General features: G+C 39.6%; 1 protein-coding gene and 1 long non-coding RNA gene across 11 annotated transcripts in view; one reads left to right on the plus strand and one right to left on the minus strand.

Moving 5' to 3' along the window:
• Positions 1–436: 436 nt before the first annotated feature.
• LOC123651629 lies at positions 437–3,671 on the minus strand. Its single transcript, XR_006740473.1, has 2 exons — positions 3,564–3,671; positions 437–564 (listed from the first exon to the last, which is right to left on the minus strand). It is a non-coding gene; the product is annotated as an uncharacterized LOC123651629 (long non-coding RNA).
• A 4,468-nt stretch (positions 3,672–8,139) lies between these two features.
• The window catches only part of PTPN4 (protein tyrosine phosphatase non-receptor type 4), a 180,504-nt gene continuing 160,761 nt past the window's right edge, over positions 8,140–27,882 (plus strand). For 4 of the 10 annotated variants that reach the window (XM_045575725.1, XM_045575726.1, XM_045575727.1 and 1 more), the window contains exons 1-4: positions 8,187–8,239; positions 11,017–11,117; positions 25,846–25,998; positions 26,546–26,634. In XM_045575725.1, the coding sequence (XP_045431681.1) occupies positions 25,967–25,998; positions 26,546–26,634 (121 nt within the window). In that variant the 5' untranslated portion in view covers positions 8,187–8,239; positions 11,017–11,117; positions 25,846–25,966. Of the gene's footprint in view, positions 8,240–11,016; positions 11,118–25,845; positions 25,999–26,545; positions 26,635–27,882 lie in introns of those variants that run through there. The other 6 variants (XM_036421182.2, XM_036421183.2, XM_036421185.2 and 3 more) reach the window with 6 other exon arrangements.

Consider the following 27,882-nt stretch of genomic DNA (forward strand, 5'->3'; position numbering starts at 1 on the left):
GCCTCATGAGGTAACTCTTCCTGGTCCCAGTCACTTGCAGTCACGGAGCCTTAAAACGATCTATTCTCGCTGAAACTGGTTTGGCTCAGTGGATAGGCCTGTAGACTGAAAGTTCCCGGGTTCAATTCCGGTCAAGGGCATGTAACTTGGTTGCAAGCACATCCCCAGTAGGGGGTGTGCAAGAGGCAGCTGATCGATGATTCTCTCTCATCAATGTTTCTAACTCTCTATTCCTCTCTCTTCCTCTCTGTAAAAAATCAATAAAATATATTAAAACAAACAAACAAAAAAAACCCCAATCTCCTCTCCTATCAGCCTGCACTGGGTGACTGTCCATCCGCCTGAGGGAGTGCTACCATTATTTGATGGCACTATGTGCCCAGTGCTGGGCTAAGTGCTTACCTCTTTTTTTTTTTTTTTTTTTTTTTTGACTGTCCTAAATTGTTTAGTAGGTAAGAACTTTACAAACATTACTTATATTAGCAGTAACGGTGGAGCTGCATTACGTTCGGGGCCTGCCCAAATGTGTGCAGTGGGTCTCAGCTCTCTGCAAGGAAGATTCACCTTGGGAGATGAAAAAGTATCTCTATCCATATCTGTAGAGAGAAGCTTGGGCTCCACTCTGACCAATTCAATGAGAATGAAGGTCAGATCAGGGTGTAGAGAAGTCTTCGGTATTTATTAAAAACTCCATGATGTTTCTAAAGAGGACACACAGGAGAGAACTTCATGTGGGTGGTATCAATCAATGACCACAGATTGAATGAAAAACTAAAACATGTCAGCCAGCCAACAGGAGGGATTATTACACACCTGAAGCACCTGACTTCTAATGAAGCCATACAAAACCTAACATACAATAGGTGCTAGTCACTTGATCTCCCTCTAGTGCTTTCCCTTAGGCCCACCCTGTTCACCCATTTATTTGAGAACTAGAGGCTCAGTGCACAAAATTCACTGAGACCAGCAGTCGGACATTCCTCTCACAATCCTGGACCACTGGCTTCTAATGGCTCACCTGCCTGCCTGCCTGCCTGTCTGGTCACTTCTAACTGCCCCACTGCTGCCCTGGTCATTCCCACCTGCCTCCCTCTGCCTGCCTGGTCACCCCAACTGTGCCACCCCATGGCCCCCGACGCTGGCCTGGTCAAGCCTAACTGTCCCACTGCTGGCCTGGTTGTCTCTTACTGCCTCCCCAGCCAGCCTGGTTGCCCCTCACAGGCCTCTTGCTGGCCTGGTCGCCCCACACAGCCTGTTATTCAGTTGTTTGGTCGTCCCTCACTAAACCCCCTGTGGGCCTGGTCATAGGTAGCCATCTTGTGAGGGTGTGAGGGTTAATTTGCATATTACCTCAGTAAGGGCTGATTACATAACAGAAATTAGATTAAGCTGTGATGAAATAATGGTAAGTGAAACAATCATGGCTCCTGCACTCATGGAGTTTACAGGTTAATTGGTGAAAGCACTTCTCATATTAATTTGTATTATTTATATACTTACTAGAGGCCTGGTGCATGAAAATTCATGCACTCAGGGGGTGGGGAAGTCCCTCAGCCTGGCCTGCACTCTCTCGCAGTCTGGGAGCTCTCGGGGGATATCTGACCGATGGTGCAAGGCGTGGGTCTAAGCCTCCCTCTCTGGGAGGTGACTGCCTCCCATTGCCCGGCAGCTGCTGCTGGTAGCCAATCCCTCCTTCTGCCCACTGCACCTGCTTTGGCTGGCCTGACGACTGTTGCCCACTTTTCTGCCATTCTGTTTATTTGCCTATTAGGCTTTTATTATATAGAGTTAATTCTCCCTCAGGCCATAAGCTCTCAAAGACACTTTATATCACAACCCACATACACACAAACATATGCCAAAAGTTAAAGTTTCCCAGTACCAACTTAATCTTCATTTTGTGTGATATATTCTGATATCTTTCAATCTAGTTCATTTCTTTTTTTCAAAAAACTAGTAATGATCCATCAAATTGACATTATAACCCACTAATAAGTCACAATCTAAGAATGAAAAATACTTGCCTTGAGGGCAAGGGTTACTTCTTGTAAGTATTCCTGGTATCTAGCAAATAATCAGTGGGCAGTAACATGTTTTATTTTATAAGTAATTTGTAAAAATATTTAAATTAAGACTTAGGTACAGGTTCAGTGCCTTGTTGGTGGATAATCAGTGTTCTAAGAATGTATTTATATAGACAGATTATAGACACATACCTGCAGATAATTTTTTTAGATACTATATCGATCCCACACTAGGCACACCATATACACTGTTTATATAATTTAACATTTCAGTCACAATCATGGGCTCACATTTTAAGTTCATATAATTAAAAACATGCTCATCTTGGAAAAAGAAGTTATGAGGAGAAATTGACTCCTTCAGATACTGAAGCTTATTAGAAACTCTAATAGCTAAAAAGCTTGGTATTAGAGGCTGTGGCAAACAGAATAATGGCCTCCAAAAATGTACACACCCTCGCCCACAGGGTGATTATGTGACTGTGTTAGCTTGCCTGGCAAAACAGACTTTGTAGATGTGATTAAATTAAGGATCTTGAAATGGGGAGACTATGACGAATTCTGTGGATGGGTCCATTGTAATCACAAGGGTATTATAAGAGGAAGGCAAGAGGGTATGGGAGACAGAGAAGGTGATAAAACAGAAATTTGAACTTTCTAGGCTACTGGATTTGAAGACAGAGGAGGGACCATGAACCAAGTATTGCAGGTGGCCTCTAGCAGCTGGAGAGACTTACTATCTTACTTCCAGAACTGTAATAGGATAAATTTGTGCTGCTTTAAGCCACTGCAGTTGTGGTAATGTGCAGCATTAGGAAACAAATGCAGATATACAGTAGAGAGTTCTACAGATTAAACTAAGAAATTCCTAAATCAAAATTTAGAATTTAATATCTGATAAAGGCAATTTAGCAAGCCCGTGTGTGTGTGTGTGTGTGTGTGTGTGTGTGTGTATGTGTGTGTGTGTGTGATGAATTATTTGATAATGGACAACTGGATAGTTAATAATAAAAGTAATAAAGCTGGATCTCTATCTCCTTACACCAGAATTATTTTCAGATGGGTCAAGATTAAGTATTTAAAAGATCATCTAAAAATACTAGAAGAAAATACAGTTTTGTTTTTATTGAGAAAGATATAAAACCCAGAAATGATAAGGAAGAAGTGGATGATAGTAACTTAAACAATGGTAGTTGATTTGGCAAAATTAAACTTGCCCACATACTTCAACCCAGCAACTGCCTGTACAGGAATTTATCTTAGATACATTCTTAGTTATATGTACAAAGCTTTATGATGAAATGTTCTTTACAGGCATTGCATGTAATAGCAAAGAACTGGAAACTGCCTACATGCTCATTTATTATAGAAGATTAAATATATTATGCCTTAGAAAGTATGACATATATGTGCTCTGTAAAGGAGATTTGTAAGTGAAATATAGTATAGTGGTATAATCCCTTGTATATAGTGAAAAAGTACATTTACATAGAAAAAACAGTCTGGAAATATATATAAGAAGTTGCTAATAGTACTTACCTTTTGGGGAGTGAAACTGAGAATAAGAAGTTTTTTATTTTAAAATTTTTGCATTTTTCTATATAGTTCTTGATTCCAGGGATTTCTAACTTGGGTCTTCTGCTGCTATAGGAAGGAAGGAAGGAAAGAAGGAAGGGAGGGAGGAAGGAAAGAATTGCTAGCAAATGAAGAGGGCAAGAAGAGAGAGGGGCTATGTTGACAGAGTAAGCAAATCTGGGCCAACTGCACCAGAAGATATATGCTAGCTAATAATTTATATATATATATATATATATATATATATATATATATATATATATATATATATATAATAAATATAAATACCCGTTCTAACATGAATCTTTGTGCATTAGGCTTCTAAGATTCATGCTAGAATGGGCTTTCCTTTCCCTGGCTGCAAGCACCACCTTTCCGCTCAGGCCCAGCCCCTTTCTGCTCCAGCCCCACCTTTCCATGCTGCCCAGAGGCCCTGAGAGACCTGGGTTGGGGCAGAAGCCTGTGTGTCTCTGCCATGGTGATGATGCAAGTATCCTGCTCCCATCACTCATTGCCTGTGTATGCAAATTAACCACCATCTTTGTTGGGATAATTTGCATATCACTCCTGATTGGCTGGTGGTGTGGCACATATGTGTGTGTGTGTGTGTGTGTGTGTGTGTGTGTGTGTGTAAATACATATATAAGTATATATAAATTGGCTCTATGATTAGAGGAAGCCCAAGCCACAGAGTTCTAAACTGATTGGGAAAATGTAAGACACCTATTTAAACGTATAAACTGTTTAAATTTGTTTGTTTTCCTTTGCTTTAAGTCATGCCTGAAGATTCCAGACAGGTAAAAAGGTAAATTTCCTCCTTAATTGTGCAACTAAGGCAGATGGATATGTAATTAAAGTCATGTGTTAGAGTGGTGTTCGATAGGCTGTGTACCTTTTACAGTATGTACCACGTCACCAGTTTAGGCAAAAAATTCAAGTCACTAAGTCATGTGTTTTTTAATGTTAAAATTCGCAACACTCTAAACTCTAGCAAGATGAGTCCAGCTTTCTCTTGGGGGACTTCTCCCCAGTAACCCAAGGGTTACTCAATTCTTTCAAAGGGTCCTCCCAAGTTGCTGACAGGGGTGGGGGCCAGGGGAACAGGGTTGGTCAGTCAGCCACTGTGCCTGGTCACGGCTCTGTCTCTGCTGCCAGAATTCACTGCCAAGGCCCAGGAAGCCTGCATAGGCTTCAGAGGCTAAAACAAATGTCTATTCCCTCTTGGCTGTAGCTACCCAGGGTTAGGAGAGGTCCTAATGTCAACCACACAGTGTAGAAACACCAGTCTTTCCCTGCCAGCATCCTGCAAGTGTGGACACAACCTTGCTCTTATTCTTCCAAACCACAGCCAAAGGCAGGCTGCAGACAAGGGGGAAAAATTCAGTCAATAGCAGTGTTTGCCAATATCTAGTAGTGTTTGAGGCCACTTAAAAAAAAAAAGTCTTGCTCACTCTTGAATGTGAAATTAAATTATTTAAATTATGTTTCTTAATTAAGTATAAACATAAGACTATGTATAAAGTCCTTATTTTCACAGCAATTCTAACTCTATAAAACAAAAAATATTGCAAATAAAAAATTCAATGAATATTATTATGTAATGTAGTTGATGATGTTTTGCTGAAATTAATTCATCCTTTGAAATGAAAACATGGAACTCACTGCTATTGTACAGGCTTTTAAAAGAATGCTTATAGTCAATTTAATTATCCCAATATTCTTCTCTATTTGAATTTCTGTAAAACTTTTGTACCATGTGCCATGAGGACACTTGACCTTCACTTAGCCAGAACACTCTCATCTCCATAAGAATATTCTTTTCTCATTAGCTCAAGGAAATTCAAGTTATAGTTTTGGTGCCAAATACAAAATCAAGTGGCAATATTTGACTAATTATAAGGTGGTCATCAAAATGATCCAGAATAGGCATACATTAATTTTTAAAATTATAATTTAAAACAAGAGCAAAATTTACATAGATGATTTGCAATATATATGATCCATTCATCAGTGTATAAAATGTCCAGAGTAGGCAAGTCCATGGAGACAAAAGGTAAATTAGTGGTTGACAGGAGCTAGGGGGCAGTGGGGATGGAGAATGACGGCTCATAGGTATAGATCTCATTTTCCTGATGAAAATGTTCTGGAAATAGATAGTGATGATGGCTGAACAACTTTGTAAATATACTATAAAGCATTGAGTTGTACACTTGAAATGGGTGAATTTTTATATGTGAATTATATAGCAAGTTTTAAAAGTTGATCACAGTTTTCCTAAAGAATAGGAAACGGATATGAGAATCACATTTATTTATCCAAAGGGTGCACCCTGTGGAGTGTCCCAAAACAAAGGTTGTTGAGTCTACAGCTCTATTTATATTACAATTCAGTTTTTCATTTGTATAAAAGATCATAGTGATTTATGGATGGGGGAGGGACGACTGGGCTGGAGAGGGAAGGTCTGGAGACAGGCAGATTAGTTGGGGGTCTAGCTACAAGGCTCTACAAGGCATCAACAAGGACATAACTAGACCAGACCAGGATCACCCAGAGACATAGATTGAAGCTCAGGAAGAGTCTGCTCTATCCCAGGTACCCTCCTGAAATTCCACCAATTAGAGATTTCAGCATTTCATTATTTCAGCAAGCATTTTTGGCAGCTGGCAGTGTCATCAGCAATATAGGGGATAGAAAGATAACTAAGAAAGGTCCTTGCCCTCATGTATCTACTACTAGTATGTAGTAATGGAGATAACTCACACGGAGATAAGTGTCATTTAGTAATATGTGCATCATAAGAAAAAGGGAGGTATAAACCCACGACTATCAATGTGAAAGGAGGAAGAAATTACTTTTTACTTCTGCTGGAAGTCCCAGGTAACCTGATGATTTAATGTTGATAGGTGGAGGAGATGAAGTGAAAAGCATTTAAGCATTTTAGTGAAGGGAATAGTATGAACAAAGGAATAGTATGAACAAAGGAGAGCTAGAGCGAGAAAAGCATATTTAAGGAAGAATGAATGAGCACAGGCTGGAATAAGCTCTGGGAAGGAAAGTGAATAGAAAAGATAAAGCAGGAAAAATATGCAGACAAGTTGTCTTTTTAAAATGGAAAAACTGAAGGGAGGTTCGAGGGAGAAGAGGGTCAATAGTAATCGCTGACTTTCACAGATTTGTATGAATTTGCAAGATTTTATCTTGTGAAAACCATAGCTGATTAGTAAACAGGCATTGTGTTGACTTTGAGGGAGCATGTTGAAAGAATGCTTATAGGAAGGTTAGCTCTGGTGAGGAGCTGAAGCTAAGAGCAAGGAGAGCAAACGGCGCCAGGCTAGCGACAAGTGCACTGACAAAAAAAAAAAAAAAAAAAAAAAAAAAAAAAAAAAAAAAAAAGGCAAAGGAAGTGTGAAGGCTCCCAAATCTCTCCTCCCAGCATTTCAGCTGACACCACTCAGTCCGTAGGTATCTGCATCTGTCTTATCACCAATGTTTGTATTTCCAATATAATATTCGAATGCACCTGGGGGAAAAAGCCCTGGAGAGATAACACCAAATTCGTCTGTGTTATGAGAGTTAATTCATTCTTTAAAAGCACACGATTCTGGCACACAGAAGGCACCCAAACGTGTTTCACAGATGAACGTTTATTCTTTGTTTTAGAGACCATATTTAGGATAGGAAATGATTCTAAACTGCATCCTAAACCTATATCCTCTGTTAGCACTTAAGTTGGGAGGCCCTGGGCCAAAAGGTCTGATTCTCCCCTTATTTAAAACTTGGTTTCTGGCCCCCCGCGTCCGGTGCGGGGGTCAGTAGGCACAGCAGGGGGGGGAGGTGTCGATCTTCTAATAACCAATCGCTGCGGGGCCAAGGGGCGGAGCCACGGTACCCCGCCCCCTCCTCTCATTCCCGGTCGGGACTCCACAGGTCCGGCCTCCTTCGCACCTGCGTGTCCCCCGGCGCTCCGGCTGGTGCCGCCTCTCCCTCCCGCGCTAGCGGGAAGGGGGTTTGGCCTCACCTCTCGCGAGATCGCGCGGTGCCGCTGCCGCCGCGGCTCCGGGCCGCTGACTGGCGGCGTCTGCGCAGCCGCCATGTTCGGTTGCTATGCTGTGGCCTGGGAGACGCAGTGTGCTTGAGGGAGGAGGCGGAGACCCGGGAGGGGGAGGAGGAAAGAGGGAGGAGGCGCGGGAGGCGGGGGAGCGAGCGCCTCTCGCATTCGCGCACACCAGCGCGGTCCCAGAGTCCCCGCTGGATCCCGCCGCGCCGCGCGCTTTCCCGCTCCTCACGGCCCCCCCATTGTTCTCCCCGGACTCCTGGGTCCCCGGGGCGGACCTCGAGCCTGAGCCGAGCGGGGAGGAACTTGGCTGTGGCGGCGGGGCGGAGGTTGGGGCCCGGCTCCCCTCCCCCTCGGCACTGTTGGGGGTGTGGATTAGGTCATCCCCGCCGGGAGGTGGGCGCGCTCCGGTCCTCGGTGCCAGCCCGCGCGGCAGCCCCGCAGCATGAGGCGCAGCCGGCCGCTCCCCGCCCCGGCGCGGCCGCTGCGGCGGCGGGTGCTCGGGGGGCGCTGAGGGGACCCCCGCGCGCCGCCCGGGCCGCGGGCTTTTCTTCTCCGGCCGAGAGGACGCGGCAGTGACACGGAGGTAAGAGGCTCCCGGGTCTCCGCCGGCCGCGGCCCCGCGCGGCTGTTACCTGGGGCGAGTGTGGCTTTTGGGGAACGAGCCAGGTAGGGCCACCCCGAGGTGCAAGGCTGAGTTAAAGGGGAGGAGAAAAGGATGCTCCCCGGCCCCCCCTTTCCCGGGACCTCTGCTCCGGCGCTCCGGGGGTAGGAGTTGGAGTGTGTTCTAGGTGAGCGGAGCAGGGCGGGATGGACGTGGGGATGGAGTGTTCCACCGGACCGAATTCTAAGGTGTTAGAATCTGAGTTTTCCAGAGCTGATAGGATTCCTTTTTTAAAAAAATTTTATTTTATTATTGGATCATATGAGCGCTGCTTGCATGCTGCATAGACGGACTCCCAGGGTTGAAGTTTGTCCGTTTCAGGATTCTACCGGCATATACTTGTATTTAAGAATCTGTGGTTGGGGCAAAAAAAAAGTTGAGGTGTAGCTAAAGATACGTACGGATGCATTTCCCAGCGGCTCCTTAAACTGGACCGGCTTGCAGTTGGACAGACCTATGCTTGCATGTTGCTGAGAAACTTAGGAATGGGAGACTTTTGGGGGTTGCATTATTTAGGGACACCACTATTGTACCAGGAGGATCCGTAGGCTTTTCAAGCCCTTCCTTGTTCTAGGAGATACACACTGTGCCAACTGCTTTTCGAATCAATAAATTTGAATACTAATAGATTTATGTGACCAGATTTTAGACCCAGTTAAAACAATACTGTTTAAAACATATGGGGGTGGGGGGGAGAGGCAGAAAACCAATGTATTCTCGTAAAAGACGATTTAAGTAGAAAAAAAGAGTGGCCTCTTTTTTTTTTTTTTAATCCTGATTTTGGATTCTTAAGGAGCCTGAGAAAAAATTAATTATTCTTTTTTTTTTTTAAGCGGGGAAGAGACAACCTTAAAATAAATAATTATTAAGAGCCCAAAGTGTGCTTAATGGAAGAGAGAAAGGTATATCAGTTACATATGAATTTGATGAATATAAATTCAACCTATAAATAATAAATAAATAAAAGACTTTGTGAGCAAATGTTTGTGTATTTGTACAGAATGTCTTTACTAACTCATAATAAAAGAGTGCAATCATTTTGTGGACCCCACCATATTTGGTCAGAATAAATTTGTGCTCCAATTACCACAAAAACTTTTTATTATTTTTTTAATGGCACACATATCTTAGTTACCGTTTTTTGCACTGAAACATATGCATGGTTCCATAATATGATCTTGGTGGTTTATAAGAAGAGAAACTTGTGTGTTTTTTTGTCTTTTTTTTTGTACATGGGAATATTTGTTGCTTAGCTCATCTATTTTAAACATTTGGCAAAAGATTTTGAAAACACAAAGAGCCACAATTTTGTAGTTTTTAATATTAAGTGAGCAGTTTAAAGTTTATTAAGGTAGAAAAGTCACAGGTTCCTCAAAAGCAGTAATGAATGAGAATATGCCTTTCTTATTGCATATTTTCTAACCTGCTTAGCTTGTGGGTATTGAATTGTTTCAGACTTTTTCTTGTGTTCTAATTGAATATCTTCAAATGTTCCTAGCAACTTTGTTACTTTAAATTTGTGACATCCAATTTCTAATTTAGGCTAGGCATAAAACCAGCATTGATTGAACACCACTTGCTAAAAATACTTTCTGGGTCAGATGTATTCAGAATGCAGCCTCAGGAAAATTCATTTGAACTATTCTACTGTGACCAATGTACATTTCATTATTATTGAAGGACTTTAAAAAAAATCGATACACTCCCACACAATTAGGTTGTATAAGTTAAGGCATAGAAGCCTTTTTTTCTTAATGTATAAAATACTTTATGTGGGATAGTAATAAAAACCTAAATAATTTTCTTAAATACATGTGAACCCCCATGGATTATTAAACTCTGATTTGTATATTAAACATCTTTTAGTTTTGTCTACTAAACATAATTTAGTTGTAAAGGACAGTACAATGTGAGTGTTATCTACTTCCTATTTATGACTTATTCTAAATTCTACAAGGGGGCTGAGTGGTTTTTTAGTAATCTTTAAGAAGCAAAATAAGAGACTACCAGATAATTTCAAGGAGACGCTGTTATTGACTGTTGTTGAGAGGACTTTTGTTATTCCCCTCTGAAAGTTAATATGGTCAGTTTTAAATAACAAGAAAGTTTTTAAAAATATGTAGAAGTTTTGTTTAGTGGAAGTTTAAAGACTTATGTTTAAAAGTTCTGCTTTAATTCTTTATGTTATTAGGAATGTAATATTGGTAATCTCATTAGAAACGGCAAATTATGTGACTATATAGCTAAAATGAATTGTTCATTATAAATAAAATATAGAATTGGCAGAAATTCACTGGTTATAAACTGAGTTGAATTTTGTTGTTTTTCTGGGTTAATAATAACATGCATGTTGTGAACTTTTTTATATGCTGTAGTCTAGTTTTGTTAAATTTGTCAGTTCACCAGATTAAGCTGTGAACTGGTTTAGCATTCTGGAGATCCTTTTTTCCCCCTGCAAAGTAGGGGGAAAGTGTTGTTTCTTCATTTAATATCCAGTTATTAGTACAGATGGTGGAATCGACTTTATTGGTGTAGAATTACATTATTTATGAACAGTATAATATATTTTACTTTGATCAGTCAGTATAGTCATATTTAAAATAGGATGGAAAACAGAGGGTCAGTTTATTCCATTCTCTTGCACTTTATTAGAGGCATTTCCCTCTACATTCATTCTTCATTCCATTATTCCTAAATAGAAACACTGGAAGAGAGGTGCAAGTATTTGAAGAAATTGGCAGGAGCAGAAGAAAATTAGGTACTGTGGATTATTTTGAGGGGAAGGAAGATAGTAACTTGGGTGAGTTATTGTGTTTGTATCTTTTAACAAGGAGGTAATATTGAGGAGCAGGGGGAAAAAGGACCCAGAAGGGAAGTGTTTATTGTCTTTTATGTGCCAGACAGTGTAAAGGGTCTTTTCATGTTATCCCACGTAATCTTCAAGTTCACTTTGTGAGGTAGGTATTAATAATCTCCTGCTTTTCCCTTTTCCTCCCCAAATGAGGGCAAGGAGAAATTAATTTGTCTAGGATCACACTGCTAGTAAGTAGAATTCAAATTAGGTCTGTCTGACTCTGAAGCTTATTCTTTAGATCTTGGTGTCCAGGTAAACCTTCTACAGTGATGGAAGTGCAGTAAGTCTAAGTCCTCACTTAAAGTCATGGATTGCTTCTGTGACTTTAAGGAAAATGACGTATAATGAAACCAATTTTACCATGGCGAGCGGATAGAAAAAAAGTGTTAAGTTCTTAAGGCATCTCATCAACATAACAGCATTAAACTAAATGATATTATTCTTTTTTCTGCACTGTCAGATGTGGTAACCATGTGCAGCATGGAGTGCTCAAAAATGTAACTATCGTGTCTGAGGAACTGAATTCAAAATTGTATTTAATTTTGGCCCTGGCAGGGCAGCTCAGTTGGTTAGAGTGATGTCTGATACACCAAGGTTTGCGATCCTGATCAGGGCACATACAAGAGTCAACCAGTGAATGCATAAATGAGTGGAACAAAAAATCAGTGTCTCTCCTCCCCCCTTAGTCTCTCTCTAAAAATCAATTATAAATTTTAAAAAATTGTATTTAATTTTAATCAGTTTAAATTTAAATAACCAGATATTGCTAGTAGCTATAATATTGGACAGCACAGCTTTATATCTTACTGCCTAGAAAATCTGAGTTTTAATATTGAAAATTCTACTAGCTGTACATGACATTAGGCAAGTTATTTAGTTGTTGAGCATCAATTTAATTCATTTTGAAAATGAAGAGGTGGTCACTAAAAGGTTACCTCCAGCATCCTTCTTGCTCCAAACTTGCAGGATTCTTATTAAAATGTGCAGTGGCATTTAATATTCACAATTATATCTGAAAGGCCTTCCCTAATATACTCACCCATTATATGAAGACTAGAGGCCCGATACATGAAATTCGTGCAAGAGTAAGCCTTCCCCCAACTGCTTGCACCAGCTTCCCTCGGGCACCCTGGACTTAGGCTTCCCTCCGGGCACTGGCAGGCACCTGGGACCAGGGCTTCCCTCGCAGCCCTGGCTTCCGGAGGGTTGACTGCACGGACATCCGGCATAATTAGCATATTGCCCTTTTATTATAGATTTTTATTGTTTGGTCAGTTTCTCTTTTTGATCAGAGTATGTGTAAAGCACACATAAAAGATAATGGATTATTCCTGTCCACCCCCAGTTGTTTGGTGAAACACTGTGTAACCAAAGGCAGTACCTTGGAACAAAGTTTGGATATTTAAAGACCATATTTCACCATGCCACCTTCCCATTTAAGAATATGGTTCTCTGTTGCCTATTAAATTAATCCCAAACTTATCTGCTTGGCCTTGAAGACTTTCCACCAACTTCCTCTCACCCCGTTTCTCATTCTTGCTTAAAAAGAAAACTTGCTTTTTTCTTTGCCCTTGATTTCTCGATTTAAACATTCCTGTCTCAAATCCATGTCTTCTCTTCAAGTATTCCTTAAAATTCACCTTTTTTCCCCCTGAAAAAATGCTGCTTAATCTAGTCATAATGACTAGATTTTGAATCCTGGTAATAAGCATCTTGGAGTTAATATGTGATTATTTACAATACATATTTCAATTGAGTACATCCTCCTTAAGTTTTTATTTTACCTACTCTGACTTTAATGAAAATGTAAAAAAAAATTAAATGGGATTGTTTCTTTTGTATTGCTTTGTAAGTTTAGTCTATCAATTATGCTTTAAAGATTTGCTAATTAAAAAAAAAAGATAATTACTGTAACAACATTCATCCTTAATCACCACTCTAATAGATGTTTTTGTTTCCTTTCAGGCAGTTGTTCATATTTTTTAAAATAAAGTTGTGTGGTAGAAATATAATTTGAGTTTGATGTACTGTAAATATTGTATAGCAGGAGCATTGTAATGTAGGGAAAAGCTGACACACTTTGGAGTTAGATAGGTCTGGGTTGGAATGTGGTCTCAGAAACCTTGGGCAAATTATATAACCTCTGAGCAGACTTCCTTAACTATGAAATTAGGATAATAGTTGGCCTTGAGTTGTTGTGAGGATTAGGGTACTATGTATCAATATAAAACATCTGGCACTATTTTTTAAATAAAAGAGATGATCAATAAATGGTAGTTGATACCATTTTTCTTTCCCCATTGTTATAACTTAAACAGTTGCTTATACATTTCACATGATTTATTGGTCAGATGATTTAGTCATTTACCTTTTGTTAAACATTTTGGTTATTTCTAAAGCTTCCAATGTTATATCTGCATTGAATATGTTTGTGTTTGTTTGTTTCCTCAGTCTAAAACCCTAGGACTGGGAAAAGGGTCCAATGGTAAGAATATTTTTATGCCAAATCTTTCTTTTAAAAAACAATGGTGTTCTTGCTTTGGAAAAAATCCTAATGCTAATTTGGTTGTCAAATTGAACTTCATTGTTTTAATTTGTAATGTATTTTTAAAAATTGGTTGCCCTTTCCTGTTGGCTCAGTTGTTTGGAGTATCGTCCCGTCTTGTCACAGAAAAGTCACGAGTTTGATTTCTGGTCAGGGCACATATCCAAGTTCCAGGTTGGATTCCCCAGTCTAGGTACATGAGAGAGGCAACCAATGGATGTTTTACTCTCAAATTGATGTTTTTTGTTTTTTTCTCTCTCTCTCCCTTTTCCTTCCTCTCTCTGTAAAATCAGTAAAAAAGCATGTCCTGCCGAAACCGGTTTGGCTCAGTGATAGAGCATTGGCCTGCAGACTGAAAGGTCCCGGGTTCGATTCCGGTCAAGGGCATGTACCTTGATTGCGGGCACATTCCCAGTAGGGGGTGTGCAAGAGGCAGCTGATTGATGATTCTCTCTCATCGATATTTCTAACTCTATCCCTCTCTCTTCCCCTCTGTAAAAAAATCAATAAAAAATATTAAAAATATATATATATTTTTTTTTTAAAAAAAGGATGTCTTTGGGTGAGGATTAAAAAAGAAAAAAGAAAAAAAATATTTGGCTTATTGGTGAATTATGTAATGAACATTTATATAACTAAAGGTCTGGCACACAAAATTCGTGGGGAGTGGGGGGCGCGAGGGTGTCCCTCAGCCCAGCCTGCACCCTCTCCAACCTGGGACATCCCTCTCACAATCCAGGACTGCTGGCTCCCAACTGCTCATCTGCCTGACTTCCTGATTGCCCCTAACCGCTGCTGCTTGACAGCCTGATCACCCCATAACCACTCCCCTGATAGCCTGATTGATGCCTACTGCTCCCCTGACAGCCTGTTTGCCCCTAACTGCCCTCCCCTGCAGGCCTGGGTCCCCCACAACTGTCCTTCCCTGCAGGCCCAGTCCCCTCAAACTACTTTCCTCTGCTGGCCTGGTCACCACTAACTGCCCTCCCTTGCAGGCCGGGTCCCTCCCAACTGTTCTCCCTGCTGGCCTGATCAGCCACAACTGTCCTCTCTTATAGACCTGGTCCCCTCCCAGCTGCCTTCCCCTGCTGGCCATCTTGAGGTGGCCATCTTGTGTCCACATGGAAGCAGTCATTTTTGATCACCTGGGGGCAACCATATTGTGTGTTGGAGTGATGGTCCATTTGTATATTATTTTGTTAGGATAGAGGCCTGGTGCATGGGTGGGGGCTGGCTGGTTTGCCCTGAAAGGTGTCCTAGATCAGGGTGGGGGTTCCTTTGGAATGTGGGGTGGCCTTGGTGAGGGGCCTGTGGTGGTTTGCAGGCTGGCCACACCCAAGCGGAGGCCCTGGTATCTGGGATTTATCTATCTTCTATAATTGAAACTTTGTAGCCTTGAGTGGAGCCAAGCCTCCTGCTCGCTCTGTGGCTGCAGCCATTTTTGTTGGGATTTATTTATCTTCTATAATTGGGACTTTGTGTCTTGAGCAGAGGCCAAGGCAGGCCATGGCTGCAGAAGCTTGGCTTACTCCATTGCCAGGGGCAACTAAAGCCTCCTGCTCTCTCCAGTTCCCTGGCTGCTGCCATTTTTGTTGGGATTTATTTATCTTCTATCATTGAAACTTTGTATCCTTGAGTGGAGGCTTGGGCCAGTCAGGGGGAAAGCTTGGCTTCCTCCATTACCAGGCCAACCCAAGCCTCTTGCTTTCTCTGTGGCTGCAGCTAGCGTGGTTGGGTTAATTTGCATACTCTCTCTGGATTGGCTGGTGGGCATGGCTTGTAGGTGTAGAGGAGGTACAGTCAATTTGCATATCATATTTATTAGATAGGACTAGAGGCCTGATGCACGAAATTCATGCACTCAGCCTGGATTGCAAGAGGGGTCAAGCCAGGCCAAGGAACCCCCACTGGTGCATGACCAGGGCTGGGGAGGGAAGCAGGAGATTGGCCATCCAGGGAGAGCTCCAATTTTGTTCAGTCCCAGTCAGCCAGACCCCAGCAACAAAATAACCTAGTCAGAGTGTCTGATCCCTGATGGTCAGTGCATTATCATAGTGAGTGGTTGAACAGCCTTAGCATATCATTAGCATATTGGGCTTTTATTATATAGGATGTTCATTAAACATCTGAAGGTCTGTTATAGGGATCAGTGATAAACATGATTTTTGCCTTTGAGCTCAAATTCTAGGTTGGTAACACATGTCAACAAACAATTACAATTCAGAGTGATAAGTGTAATAAGATCTGGGAGAAGCAGCAGTAGCATTTGAGCAGTGTCTTGGAGGATGAATTGACATTGATATGGATAAAACAGCATGTACAAAAAGTCAGAAGTATAAAAGGATGCGTAGTGTGTTTGGAGAAATGCAAGTTGTCTTGTTCATGTCTGTTTCTGTCTATGGGACAGGTATTGGTATTTGATTTTGTTTGTGAATCTGTGTGCCTGTATGTGTGTGTTAACTATAGTAGGAAAGGGAAAGTGAGGGTTGTGAGGGTCCTTGTTTGGGTGATGAGTGGGATCATATTAAGACCTTTAGAAAGAGCTTCCCAACTAGTTGGTAGGCTATGAATGATTTATCATCAATGCTAAGAGCAAGATGCCTGTCATGATGATTTACCATTGATGCTAAGACCAAGATGCCATGGTTGGCAAACTTTGGCTCGCAAGCCACATGCAGCTCTTTGGCCCCTTGAATGTGGCTCTTCCACAAAATACCATGGCCTGAATGAGTCTATTTTGAAGAAGTGACATTAGAAGAAGTTTAAGTTTAAAAAATTTGGCTCTCAAAAGAAATTTTAATCATTGTACCGTTGATATTTAGCTCTGTTGACTAAGGAGTTTGCCGACCACTGGTCTAAAGGGTTGGGCATATTGGAGCCCCCCAGGATGGTTTCTTTTGACCTTGAATCGGCTCCTTGGCTTGTCCCAGTGTGCTAAAAGTTTTTTTTCTTTGATGCCAGGTTGGGCAAAGGATTGGTAAAAGCATTGTTTTAGAGGCTCTAAGTATTGGAAAGTTTATAATACCTACTCATCCCTGGCATTCCCACTATGTAATAAAAAATAAAACCAGTACCAAATCCTAAAACAAGCATAAAAGATGTCAAGTCCCTCCTTCCCCACCCCCCGGTAATTACTACTTCATTGTTGTTGTGTGTGTGTATGAGAGAGAGAGAGAGAAAGAGAGAGAGAGAGAAAGGAATATTTTTTTAGTGCTTCTGCATTGCTAGTGCCTTCACACATGTCTAATTTTCCTCTTAGAAAATCAACATTTACATCGGTGAGCAATTATAAGTACTTAAATAAAAGAACGATGAAATTAGATTTAAGTTTTGAAAAATAACTCGGATTTTTAGATAATGATGTAAGAATGTAAGAATGGTGCAAAGATAAGGTTAAAATTGGAGCAGAGACCAGTGAGGATGCTCTTGTGGTCCAGGTGAGAGAAGGTAAGAACTGGAAATGGAGAGATAGGGAAATAAAAATTGGATGTGAAAAACTGAAAACTTATTAGGCTGTTTTTCTAGAACTGAGAATCCATTTGGATAGAGGGAAAGAATTGATGATGATTTTAAGATTAAAAATATATATATATTTTCTTGATTTTGTACAGAGAGGAAGGGAGAGAGATACAGAGCTAGAAACATCAATGAGAGAGAGTCATTGATCAGCTGCGTCTTGCACACCCCCCACTGCGGATATGCCTGCAACCAAGGTACATGCCCTTGACCGGAATCGAACCTGGGACCCTTCAGTCCCCAAGCTGATGCTCTATCCATTGAGCCAAACCGGTTTTGGCTTAAGATTTTTTTTTTATTTTATTCAAGAGTGGGAAGGGAAGGCCAAGTAATTTTTATTTAGTACCTGTAGTAAGGCAGGCATTTTGCAGTAAGGTCATAAGTTCTTACTGACTTTTAAATATTTATAAATCTCTTCTCCAGCATCAAGAAATTGGCTCCCATTATCCTCAGTATATTTAATTATTTGCTCAAACTCTTATATCTCCCAACCCTAGGTTAGCTGTCCCTTATCTGCCACCTCTGAGGCCTATAGCATGGGTCCTCAAGGATGCGTTCAAGTTCCTGCTAGGAAGGGAATGGAGCTTCTCAGTTAATCTTTTTATTTCCCTCATTTAATCTAAACAAAAATTTGTTACGAACATGTTATCTCCAGTTTTAAAGGACAACACAGCTGAAAATCAGAAAAATGTGTGGCTTTGGGCATGTTATCATGTAAATAGTAGAGCAAATATTTTGAATTTAGATATGCATGATGCTGAAGCTTCTTTGCTGGGTTGTTTTTTGCTTTGTTTTCCTACGTACTCTATAGCCTCTGACTACCTGAAAATAGTTTGAAATTCAAAATGGCAGGTTTTAGGATGGCATATAAGTGATAGCTAAAGCACCTATTACTGCTTATGAAGTTTGTCAATGTAGGAAGAGAGTCAACTAACTGACAACACCTACAACTATTATTTAAAGGTTATGGGCTATCAGGAAGTGAAGAAGCTAGTAAGGAGATAGAATGGTGGTGAGAGAAGAGTGTAGTTGTATGGTAGAAGGTGGTAGAAGGAAGGAGTTACAGGAAGGTGTCAGGTGCTGAAAGAATAACAAAAGTGCTTAGAATGTGACTATTGGACAGATATTGATGACCTAATCTAATTGGGTTTCAGGTGTGTTTAGGCAGGCTACCTGTATTAGCATCAAATGAGATACTGATTTAAATGATCAATTCCCCAGGTTTCATCACACATCTTTTAGATTCTTAAAAGGGTGGGTGAGGAGTGAGGAAGAGTTGCATAGATCTACTTAAATGCTGCTATGGTTTTGGGTATACTAAAGTTTGACATTCGTTGTCTTATTAGAGGAGTTATAAGAGGGGTGTGATAAGAAACTAAATTGAGGAAACTAGACATACAATGAATCGAGACCAGAAAACTCTTAAGAAATTTGGTCATAAGAGAAGAAGAAAGATCTTTTGGGTCACGAAGAATAGGGGAACAGAACCAAGAAAAAAAATTTTGGAATTAAGAAAAAGCAACTATAGTGGTTATTTGAAAGATGGGAAAGTAAAACTAGGTAGCAATACATGCTATCAAGGAAATGAACAGACTTTGGTAAATATCTGGTCTGGGTCCCTGATCCATTTCAAATGATTGCCATCTTATGTTTAGTCTTTGGAGTGATCTGGGGTATTGTTAATCTTATTTTATTAATAGTTAAATTTATATCTTACCTTTTTGTTAAAACAATTGTTAATTAGAAGAGCTTTCCTCATTTTTATAAAAACTTGAATTTTTTCTTTATTATTGAATTTATTGGGATGACATTGGTTAATAAAATTATATAGATGTCTGTTGTACAATTCTTTAATATATCATCTGTGTATTGTATTGTGTATTCACTCCCCCAAGTCAAATCTCCTTCTTGAATTTTTAAGTATACTTTTGTACATAGATGTCACCAGTGATACAATTTAAAAATATATGCAGAATTGGAGGTGACTTCAGTTGGAAAGCTTTTAGGCAATCCAGAGTCAATTTAATGTATTCTTTGAATACTAGCTAGGTGCCAGGCACTGAGCTTGGCAGTGAAGTTACAGAACAAATGAGAATTGATCTTCATCTTCAAGATGATAATTCTTTCTTTGGAGGAACTTAAAAGGCTATTATATTACTAAAATATGTATAGATAAGTCATACATAATTAGTATAGTGGAACATATTATCAGAACACAGGTTTCTCAAGCATTTTAAACTTTATTTCCTTTTTTAATTGGTGACATGGTTACTTACCTCAAATTTCAAAATAATTTACAAAGATATATATTGAGAAATCTCAATACTACTATGTCTATCCCTCTCTTCTCTATAGGTAACCAATTTTATTTTTTGTATATTTTACTAGTATTTATGCAAATAGAAACAACATACAAATATAGATTGTTATTTCCCCCCTCTACCTTTTATGTAAAAGGCAGCATACCATGTTAATGTTTTATATAATAAATTTTTTAAATTTAAAATATACCTTGGAGATTTTTTTTACTTCAATATACAGAGAGCTCTCCCTTTTTGCTTGCTTGCTTCCTTCCTTCCTTCCTTCCTTCCTTCCTTCCTTCCTTCCTTTCTTTCTTTCTTTTTCTTTTTTTTAATGTAGTTACATTAGGCTAATTCTAATGACTTAAACTTTTACTCTACTTCAGGTTTTAAGGTCCTTTTACTTATGTGACTCATTTACTTTGACTTCTTTATGAACTAGTGTTTTCATAAGGTATTTTGCATTAATGACCTACCTGCCTTTGTTCACCTAACCTCCTTTAATGCCTACTTGGATAAAACTTTCAGACTTTATGGTCAAGCAAAATACTTCCCTATTTCAGTAGCTTCAATAAAAAATGGAAGAAAAAGAGAAAGGGATGAAATTGCTATTTGTTGAACTCTACTGGTGTTTTAAAGTATTGATACCTCATTTAATTCTTCCAGCAACCCTGTGGAGTGGGTAGTCTTACTCGCTTTTTATAGATGAAGAAATTGAGGCTCAAAATGCTGAGTTGTCCAGACTTTTATAGCTAGAAATGGCAGATTTAGGGTTTTGAGAAGTTAATTTGAGTCCAGAATCTGTATCTTTTCTGCTGCTGTCCTATTTTCTGTGTCCTATTTTTGAATTTCTGAACTCCAGGATAGCTGAGCTCTCTGTTATCCCTATAAGTTTTCATCAGGAACCGTAAAATTAAACATGTTCTGCTATTGTATTTTTTCTGATTGTTGGGATACCACTTGCGACTTCTACAGCAAGGCCTGGAACACTGTTTATTGTCTGCTACCGTAAGCTGTAGGTACCATTTTCTGTTGTACTTGCTTGTCTAGATTGTCTCTCATCAACACTATTGAGTTTCTCTTTCTCCACTAATTGACCCTGTTGTAGCCCTATCACCACTTGAGCTTGCCAATACGAAGCTTAGGCAGAACTTCTGAAATTTTGGGGGGTGATTTTAAACAAAGCTCTTCATGTCTCATCTGGACTTTTACAATAGTCTCTGAAAGTATGTTCTATTAGTGGTCTTCCCTTTTTAGTCTTCCTTTACATTGTAGCCAGAGTGATGTGACTTGCACATGCGATCACATTGCACTCCTGCTCAGAATTTGTTTTGGCCTCTCCATCTGCATCTATATATATATAAACCTAAGCAACCGAACAACTGATGGACTGGTCGCTATGATGCACACTGACCACCAGGAACTGCCCCCTGGTGGTTAGTGCGCTCCCACAGCCAAGCTCCTGGGGCTAGCCAACTTCCTGCGGTCTCCTCCCCCCTCCCCCCGCTGGCCACCCCAATTGCCAGCAGGGGGGACCCCACCCATGCACAAATTCATGTACGGGGCTCTAGTGTTAAGATAAAATTTTAACTCACATTCAGCCCCTCTCTAAACCTCACTCCTGGTATTCCCTGGTACACACAGTGCCTTGCACATAATATCTGCTGATATTGACTCCGAGTGCATAAAATAAATGAATTTTTTAAGAAGGTTAAAATATTTGGGAGATACCAGATTTTAAAGTAATGTTGATGTTCTTTGTATCTGTTTCTTTTGGGCTATTTCTTACCTCATGGAGTAAGATATTTTTAAAAACTCCAAGGATTTCCATATTGTTTTATTTACATTGGAATTTTAAAAATCTCTATACTTTTTTTTTTTTTAACTTCAAATTTATTGTGCCTTTTTCAGCCCAGTATATACTGCTATGAGGTCCAGTGACTTACTACATACAGAAGCTACTAGGGAAATGGGGAATCTTCATTAGTAAGGGTTTTGTGATTTGGAGAAGTTTGCCCAGGTGGTTCCAATCTTGTGACCCATCTTGCATCTGGCTATTTTTTGGCTTTTGATCTTTGTTAGCATAATTCTTTATAAAAGAATCGTATAGGTCAACAATTCCACATATGCAATTCTGAAATCCCCAAAGCCCTGAAAAACGAAAGTTGTTATATTGATAATTAATTTGCTAGCCAAACTTGACCTAAATGGATGGGAGGCTATTTATTTTTTAGTTTATTCCACTTAAAGTTCTATAAGAAATTTAAAGTTAGCAATATGGGTTACCTTAGACCAGTGGTTGGCAAATTGTGGCTCACGCCACGGTTTGCCGCTCGGTTGACTAATGAATTTGCTGACCACTGACCTAGACTCTCGATTCCACTAATTACAGGCTGCTGTTCTTCCTTGTGATTAAGCCCCTATCCCAGTTTACATTCCCTATTATTTTGTATTCATTTTGGGTCCCCCTCCAATATTTCAAGTACCCACTTGGCACCTTACATAGTTATAATATTATTGACTATATACTCTATGCTGTATTTTACATACCTGGGACTACTAGTATTTTGTGACTACCAGTTTGTAGTTTTTAATCACTTTACTTTTTTCACCCAGCCTCTCACTCTGCTTTCCCTCTGACAACCATTGGTCTGTTCTCCATATCTATGAGTTTGTTTCCATATTCATTTACTTTGTTGTTAAGATTCCACATATAACTGAAATAATATGGCATTGGTCTTTCTCTGTCTGACTTATTTCACTTAGCATAATGTTGCAAATGGTAAGATTTCATTCTTTTTTGTGGCTAAATAATATTCCATTATTTATTTACATATCATTAACTTACACACACACACACACACACACACATGTATACACACACACACACACACACACACACTATTTTATTGACTTCAGAAAGGACAGGAGAGGGAGAGGGAGAGAAACATTAATGATGAAAGAGTCATTGATTACCTGCCTTCTGCATATCCCCTATTGGAGATGGAGCCCACATCCTGGGCATGTGCCCTTGACCAGAATTGAACCCAGGACCCTTCTGTTTGCAGGCTGACACACTATCCACTGAGCCAAACCAGCTAGGACACATATCATAACTTATCTACTCATTTGTTGATGAGCACTCAGATTGCTTCTATATCTTGGCTATTGTAAATAGCACTGCAATGAACATAGGGGTGCATATAATTTTTCCAAAGTACTGTTTTGGGTTTCTTCAGATATATACCCAAAAGTGGAGTCTTTGGGTCATAAGACACTTCAATTTTTAATTTTTTGAGGAACCTACATACTGTTTTCCATAGTGTCTGCACCAGTCTGCATTCCCACCAACAGTGCATGAGGGTTCCCTTTTCTTCACAACTTTGACAACGATTGTTGTTTGTTGATTTATTGGTGATAGCCATTCTGACAAGTGTGAGATAATATCTCATTCTGGTTTTAATTTGCATTTCCCTAATGATTAGTGAAGTTGAGCATCTGTATGACTTCTTTGGAGACATGTCTATTCAAATCCTACACCCATTTTTAATTGGATTGCTTTTTTGGTGTTGAGTTTTATAAATTCCTTGTAAATTTTAGATATTTACCCCTTATTGAATGCATCCTTGGTAAATATCTTCTTCCATTTTAATGTTGATGGTTTCCTTTGCTGTGGAAAAAAATTTTAGTTTGATATAGTCCCATTTGTTTAGTTTTTCTTTTGTTTCCCCTGCCTGAGGAGCTATATCAGAAAAAAAAAATATTGCTAACATATTTGTCCAAGATTTTACTACCTTGGTTTTTTTCTCTCTAGGATTTTTATGATTGTGTGTCTTACGTTTAAGTCTTTAGTCCATTTTGAGTTTATTTTTGTACATGATGTAAGAAAGTGGTCCAGTATCTATAATAATAAAAGCAAAATATGCTATTATAATTAGACCAGATGTCCTTTCAGATGACCATCCGGAGGAAGACCTGGGGAGGAAAGCCAGGGTCCCATGTGCCTACCAGCAGTTGGGGGAAAAGCCCAGATCCTGGGTGCCAGCAGCTGGAGTTATTTCGCATATCATAATGCTCTATCTTAACTGATGGTCCAAAAACAGTTAGCAGATTTGGCCTGTAGGCCATAGGTTGCTAACCCCTGGATTATGCCACTGTTGCCCAAATGAGTGTGAACTCCTCCACAATACAATTCTAAATATCTTTCTGACTTAAGGATTCCTGTTCCCCTGTTGATTTTTTCTCTTACACTCTGGTTTCTGAGGCTTTTAATAATCATTGCCGTATTTTAATTCTGGTGTAAACTGGAATATTTTAAATAAAATAATAAAATGTATTTCCAAATTTTTCCTGAAGTCAAGTTTGAATATTTAGATGATGATGATGATGATGATAATGGCAAATACTTACTAGGCTCTTGTAAGGAGTTCTTATGTGTTAATCTCATTTAGTCCTCATAGCAACTCATTTTATATATGAGGAAACTGAGGCAAAGAGACATTCAACAACAAAACAGAGTCTCTTTTTTGTCTGAGAAAATCTTTATTTCTCCTTTGAAAAGTAATTTTTCAGGATACAGAATTCTAGGTTGGTAGGCATTTTTCTCCCCTCAACATTTTAAATGTTTTATTCCATTCTCTTCTTGCTTGCATGGTTAAGAAGTTAGATATAATTATTTGTTCTCTATAGGTAAGGTGATTCTTTTCCTCTGGCTTCTTTCAGGATTTTTTTTTTTTGCCTTTGATTTTCTGTAGTTTAAAAATTATATGTATAGATGGGGGGGGAGGGTGTTTGTTTTGTTTTGTATTTTTCTTTTTTGGTATTCTCTAAGATTCCTGGATCAGTGATTTGATGTCCAGCATTAATTTGGGGAAATTGTAAAAATAATAATAATAATAATAATAATAATAATAATAATGTGGAGATTCTCAGTCATTATTGGTTTCTTTCTGTTCTTTTTTTTCTCTTCTTCCAATATTCCTATTACATGTATGTTATACCTTTTTGTAGTTGTCCCATAGTCCTTGGATATTCTTCTGTGTGTTTTTTCCATTCTTTGTTTTTTTTAATTTTCATTCTTTAAGGGTTCTATTGGTATATTTTTTAGCTGAGAGATTCTTTACTTTGCTATGTCTCATGTACTAAATAAACCTATTAAAGGCATTATTTATATCTGGGTGTTTGTTTGTTTTCCAATCTAACATTTCTTTGGTTCATTCTTAGGGTTCTATCTCTCTGCTTACAACATTCATCTGTTCTTGCTGTCTATCTAATAGAGCCCTTATCATATTAATTATAGTTGTTTTAAATTCCATCTCTAATAATTCCAACTTTCCATGTCTGGTACTGATGTTTGCACTGTCTCTTTACTGTGTGTTTTTTACCTTTCGGTATGCCTTATAAATTTTTCTTGATAGGTAGCTATGCTATTTTGCTAAAAGGAACTGCTATTAATAGGGCTTTAGTAATGTGGTAGTAAGGTTGGGGTAGGGCAGTGGTCGGCAAACTGCGGCTCACAAGCCACATGTGGTTTGCCGCTCTATTGACTAATGAGTTTGCTGACCACTGGGGTAGGGGAAACATTCTTTGCCCAGGGCAGGGAATGTCCAGCCCTCCGGGCCTGAGAAATCATTTGGTCTGGCCCTGCCAAGGCATTAGAGGTGAATTAATTAAATGTTGGACCAAATATAGCAGGCTAATTTTTAAGTTGATAATTTTGTATGGGCTGTGAATGATGTTATAAATATCCAAATGGCTCCTGGCAGGAAAAAAGTTCCCTACCTCTGCTTTAGTCCTATGATTTGCTCTTAGTATTTTAGTGAACTTATGCCTCTGGACTGTGAACCTCACAAGCATTTGTCATTTTTTTTCTCTTCCCCCCAGATGGGATAGCATGGCTAGAGTAGGCTGGGGTTGTTTATTTTCTTTGCCCCGGGTCTCTTAGGCTCTGATGAACTAGTTTCTTTTGAGTGTAGGTCTTTGTTAAGAAGGACCAAGTACTCTGGTTTGTAATTTCATATTGGCCACCCCATCTCATCAACCTGTGGGAAGCCCAAGTGTGTTTCTCTCTAATATTTACTATGGGAATCTGGTTGGTAAATCTCACAGTATAATGGGACCCCTTCCAATAACTGGGTCCCCTGGAGTTTTTATTTATTTATCATTATTATTTTTAATCCTCACTGAGGACATGCTTTAAAGAGAGGGAGAAACATTGATGGGTTGCCTTTCATATGCTCCCAAACTGGATGAAACCCACAACCCAGGTATGTGTCCTGACCGGGAATCTAACCGGCAACCTTTCGGTACACAGGATGATGCTCAATCAACTGAGCCACTCCAGCCAGCCCAACTCTTAAGAATTGTCCACATTGAGTCTCCAGCAATTCATCAGTTACAGTTCAGGCTTTCCTACTACTCATGCATTGGCTCCTATGGCAGTTTCTGCTTGTATGTCTCTACTCTGGTAAGTTGTGACTCTTCATATGTGCTTGTTTCTCCAGTTTATGGATTTTAAACTTTGAATCCTTGAATGTTGGAAAATGTCTTTAGCTTTGTTCTTTCACATTGTCAAACAATGATCGTTGACTCCATTTCAAAGCCAAAAGGAATCCCTAATTTGGAATGTGCTGAAGAACAATTTTTATATAGTATGGCTATGACATATATAGTATGGCTATGACATATATAGTATGGCTATGACATTACTGGAACAGCTCAGTTGTGATACAGCATGGCTGTGAAGCAGCCCTAGGACTAGCCATCCCTGGGGCCAGGCCTCTCTCTGGCTAGATAGCTTAACTCTACTCACTGATCCGCTCTGCTTCCTGCCTGTCTGCTTTGGCTTGCATTGGTGTGCTCTGCTCTATTCTGGTGAGATATCTTCGGTGTTTCAGCTCAGCTGGGGAACCACAGTCTTTGGTGGAAAGGGAAAATGTGCTCCCAGAGCCGATGAGAGCCGGCTTATATGGACCTGGTCACTGATTGGTTGGTATGTTCCTCTTTCACATCAGGTTTCCAAATTTTCAAAGTTTGATTGGTCCAAAAGACATTGTCCTGATTGGTCAGCATAGAGCTGCTCTGGATGGTTGGAGCTGTGCAGGTTTAATTGGATGGGGAAAGGTTCAGTCCTATTGGTTAAATAGGATTCCAGGAACCCTTTGTAAGGGTTGGCTTAGGTGGCAGAAACACACTGCAGGCAGGCAGTTCAGTACAGAGGCAGGGAGTTCAGTGCAGGCGTCTCCCTGAAGTGCATTTGTGTGAGTCGTCCTGTGTAGAAATTGCTGCTGGGCTCTGTTTTTGTCTTTGTTTTTAAGTTTGAGCCCAGTTAAGCACTAGGAGCCCTTTTTTGTAGATGTCTTCTTTCCGAGGGCCCACAATACAAATTCTAATTTGGGGGTATATACTTCTGTGTTACAAATACAGTAAAGACTCAATACAATAGACAAGTGGGTGTCTGTTATATAACTAACTAGGTTAAAAATTTGACAAATTAGTTTACCTGTTTTTGCTATGTAGACATTTTTGTGTAACTAAAATTATGTATGAAAGGTTTAATTTCATAGAAACATTTTCTATATGTATTATAGTAATTTTAAATTTATACTGTGAATAGGTCTAGTAGATACGTGCACTCACCAGTCACCACAAGTAAACAAATGCACAGGACTGGGGCAGTTGGCTGTGGTATGGCTTAGCACATAAGAGAACATCAGCCAGCTGGCATGCTTGTTAAAATTGCTGCAGGAAGTCATGCCATGGGACAACAGAACCAGTTACCATGGGAAATGTGGTGTAATCATTCGCTGAACATTGTTTACCAGTGGTGACTCTGTAATTTAAATATTGGGTCAGCAACTAAGTACTTGCGGATTTTTTAAAGAAAAAGACAATTTTTTCATGGAACTAAATAACTTTATTCTGTAATGTATTGCCCATTTTGATCAATGACCTTTTGCCATCTTTCAGGCAGCATCATAATCCCACGTTCAAAAAACTTCTGGTTTTTATTAGCAAAAAACTGAATCAGGTACGATTTGACATCATCATCATTATTGAAATTTTTACCATTCAAGGAGTTTTGTAAAGATCGAAACAAAAAGTAATCAGATGGTGCAAGGTCAGGACTATATGGTGGATGTGGCAAAACATCCCAACCAAGCTCCATTAATTTTTGCCGAGTGACCAAAGATGTGTGTGGCCTTGCATTGTCATGATGGAATACAACACCTTTTCGATTTGTCAATTCGGGCCGCTTTTCTTCAACTGCATTGTTTAATTTTGTTAGTTGTTCAATGTAGACATCAGAATTGATCGTTCGGTTGGGTGGTAAGAGTTCAAAGTAGACAAT

This window comes from Pipistrellus kuhlii, unplaced genomic scaffold, assembly GCF_014108245.1.
Source record: "Pipistrellus kuhlii isolate mPipKuh1 unplaced genomic scaffold, mPipKuh1.p scaffold_m20_p_7, whole genome shotgun sequence".
NCBI classification, from domain to species: domain Eukaryota; kingdom Metazoa; phylum Chordata; class Mammalia; order Chiroptera; family Vespertilionidae; genus Pipistrellus; species Pipistrellus kuhlii.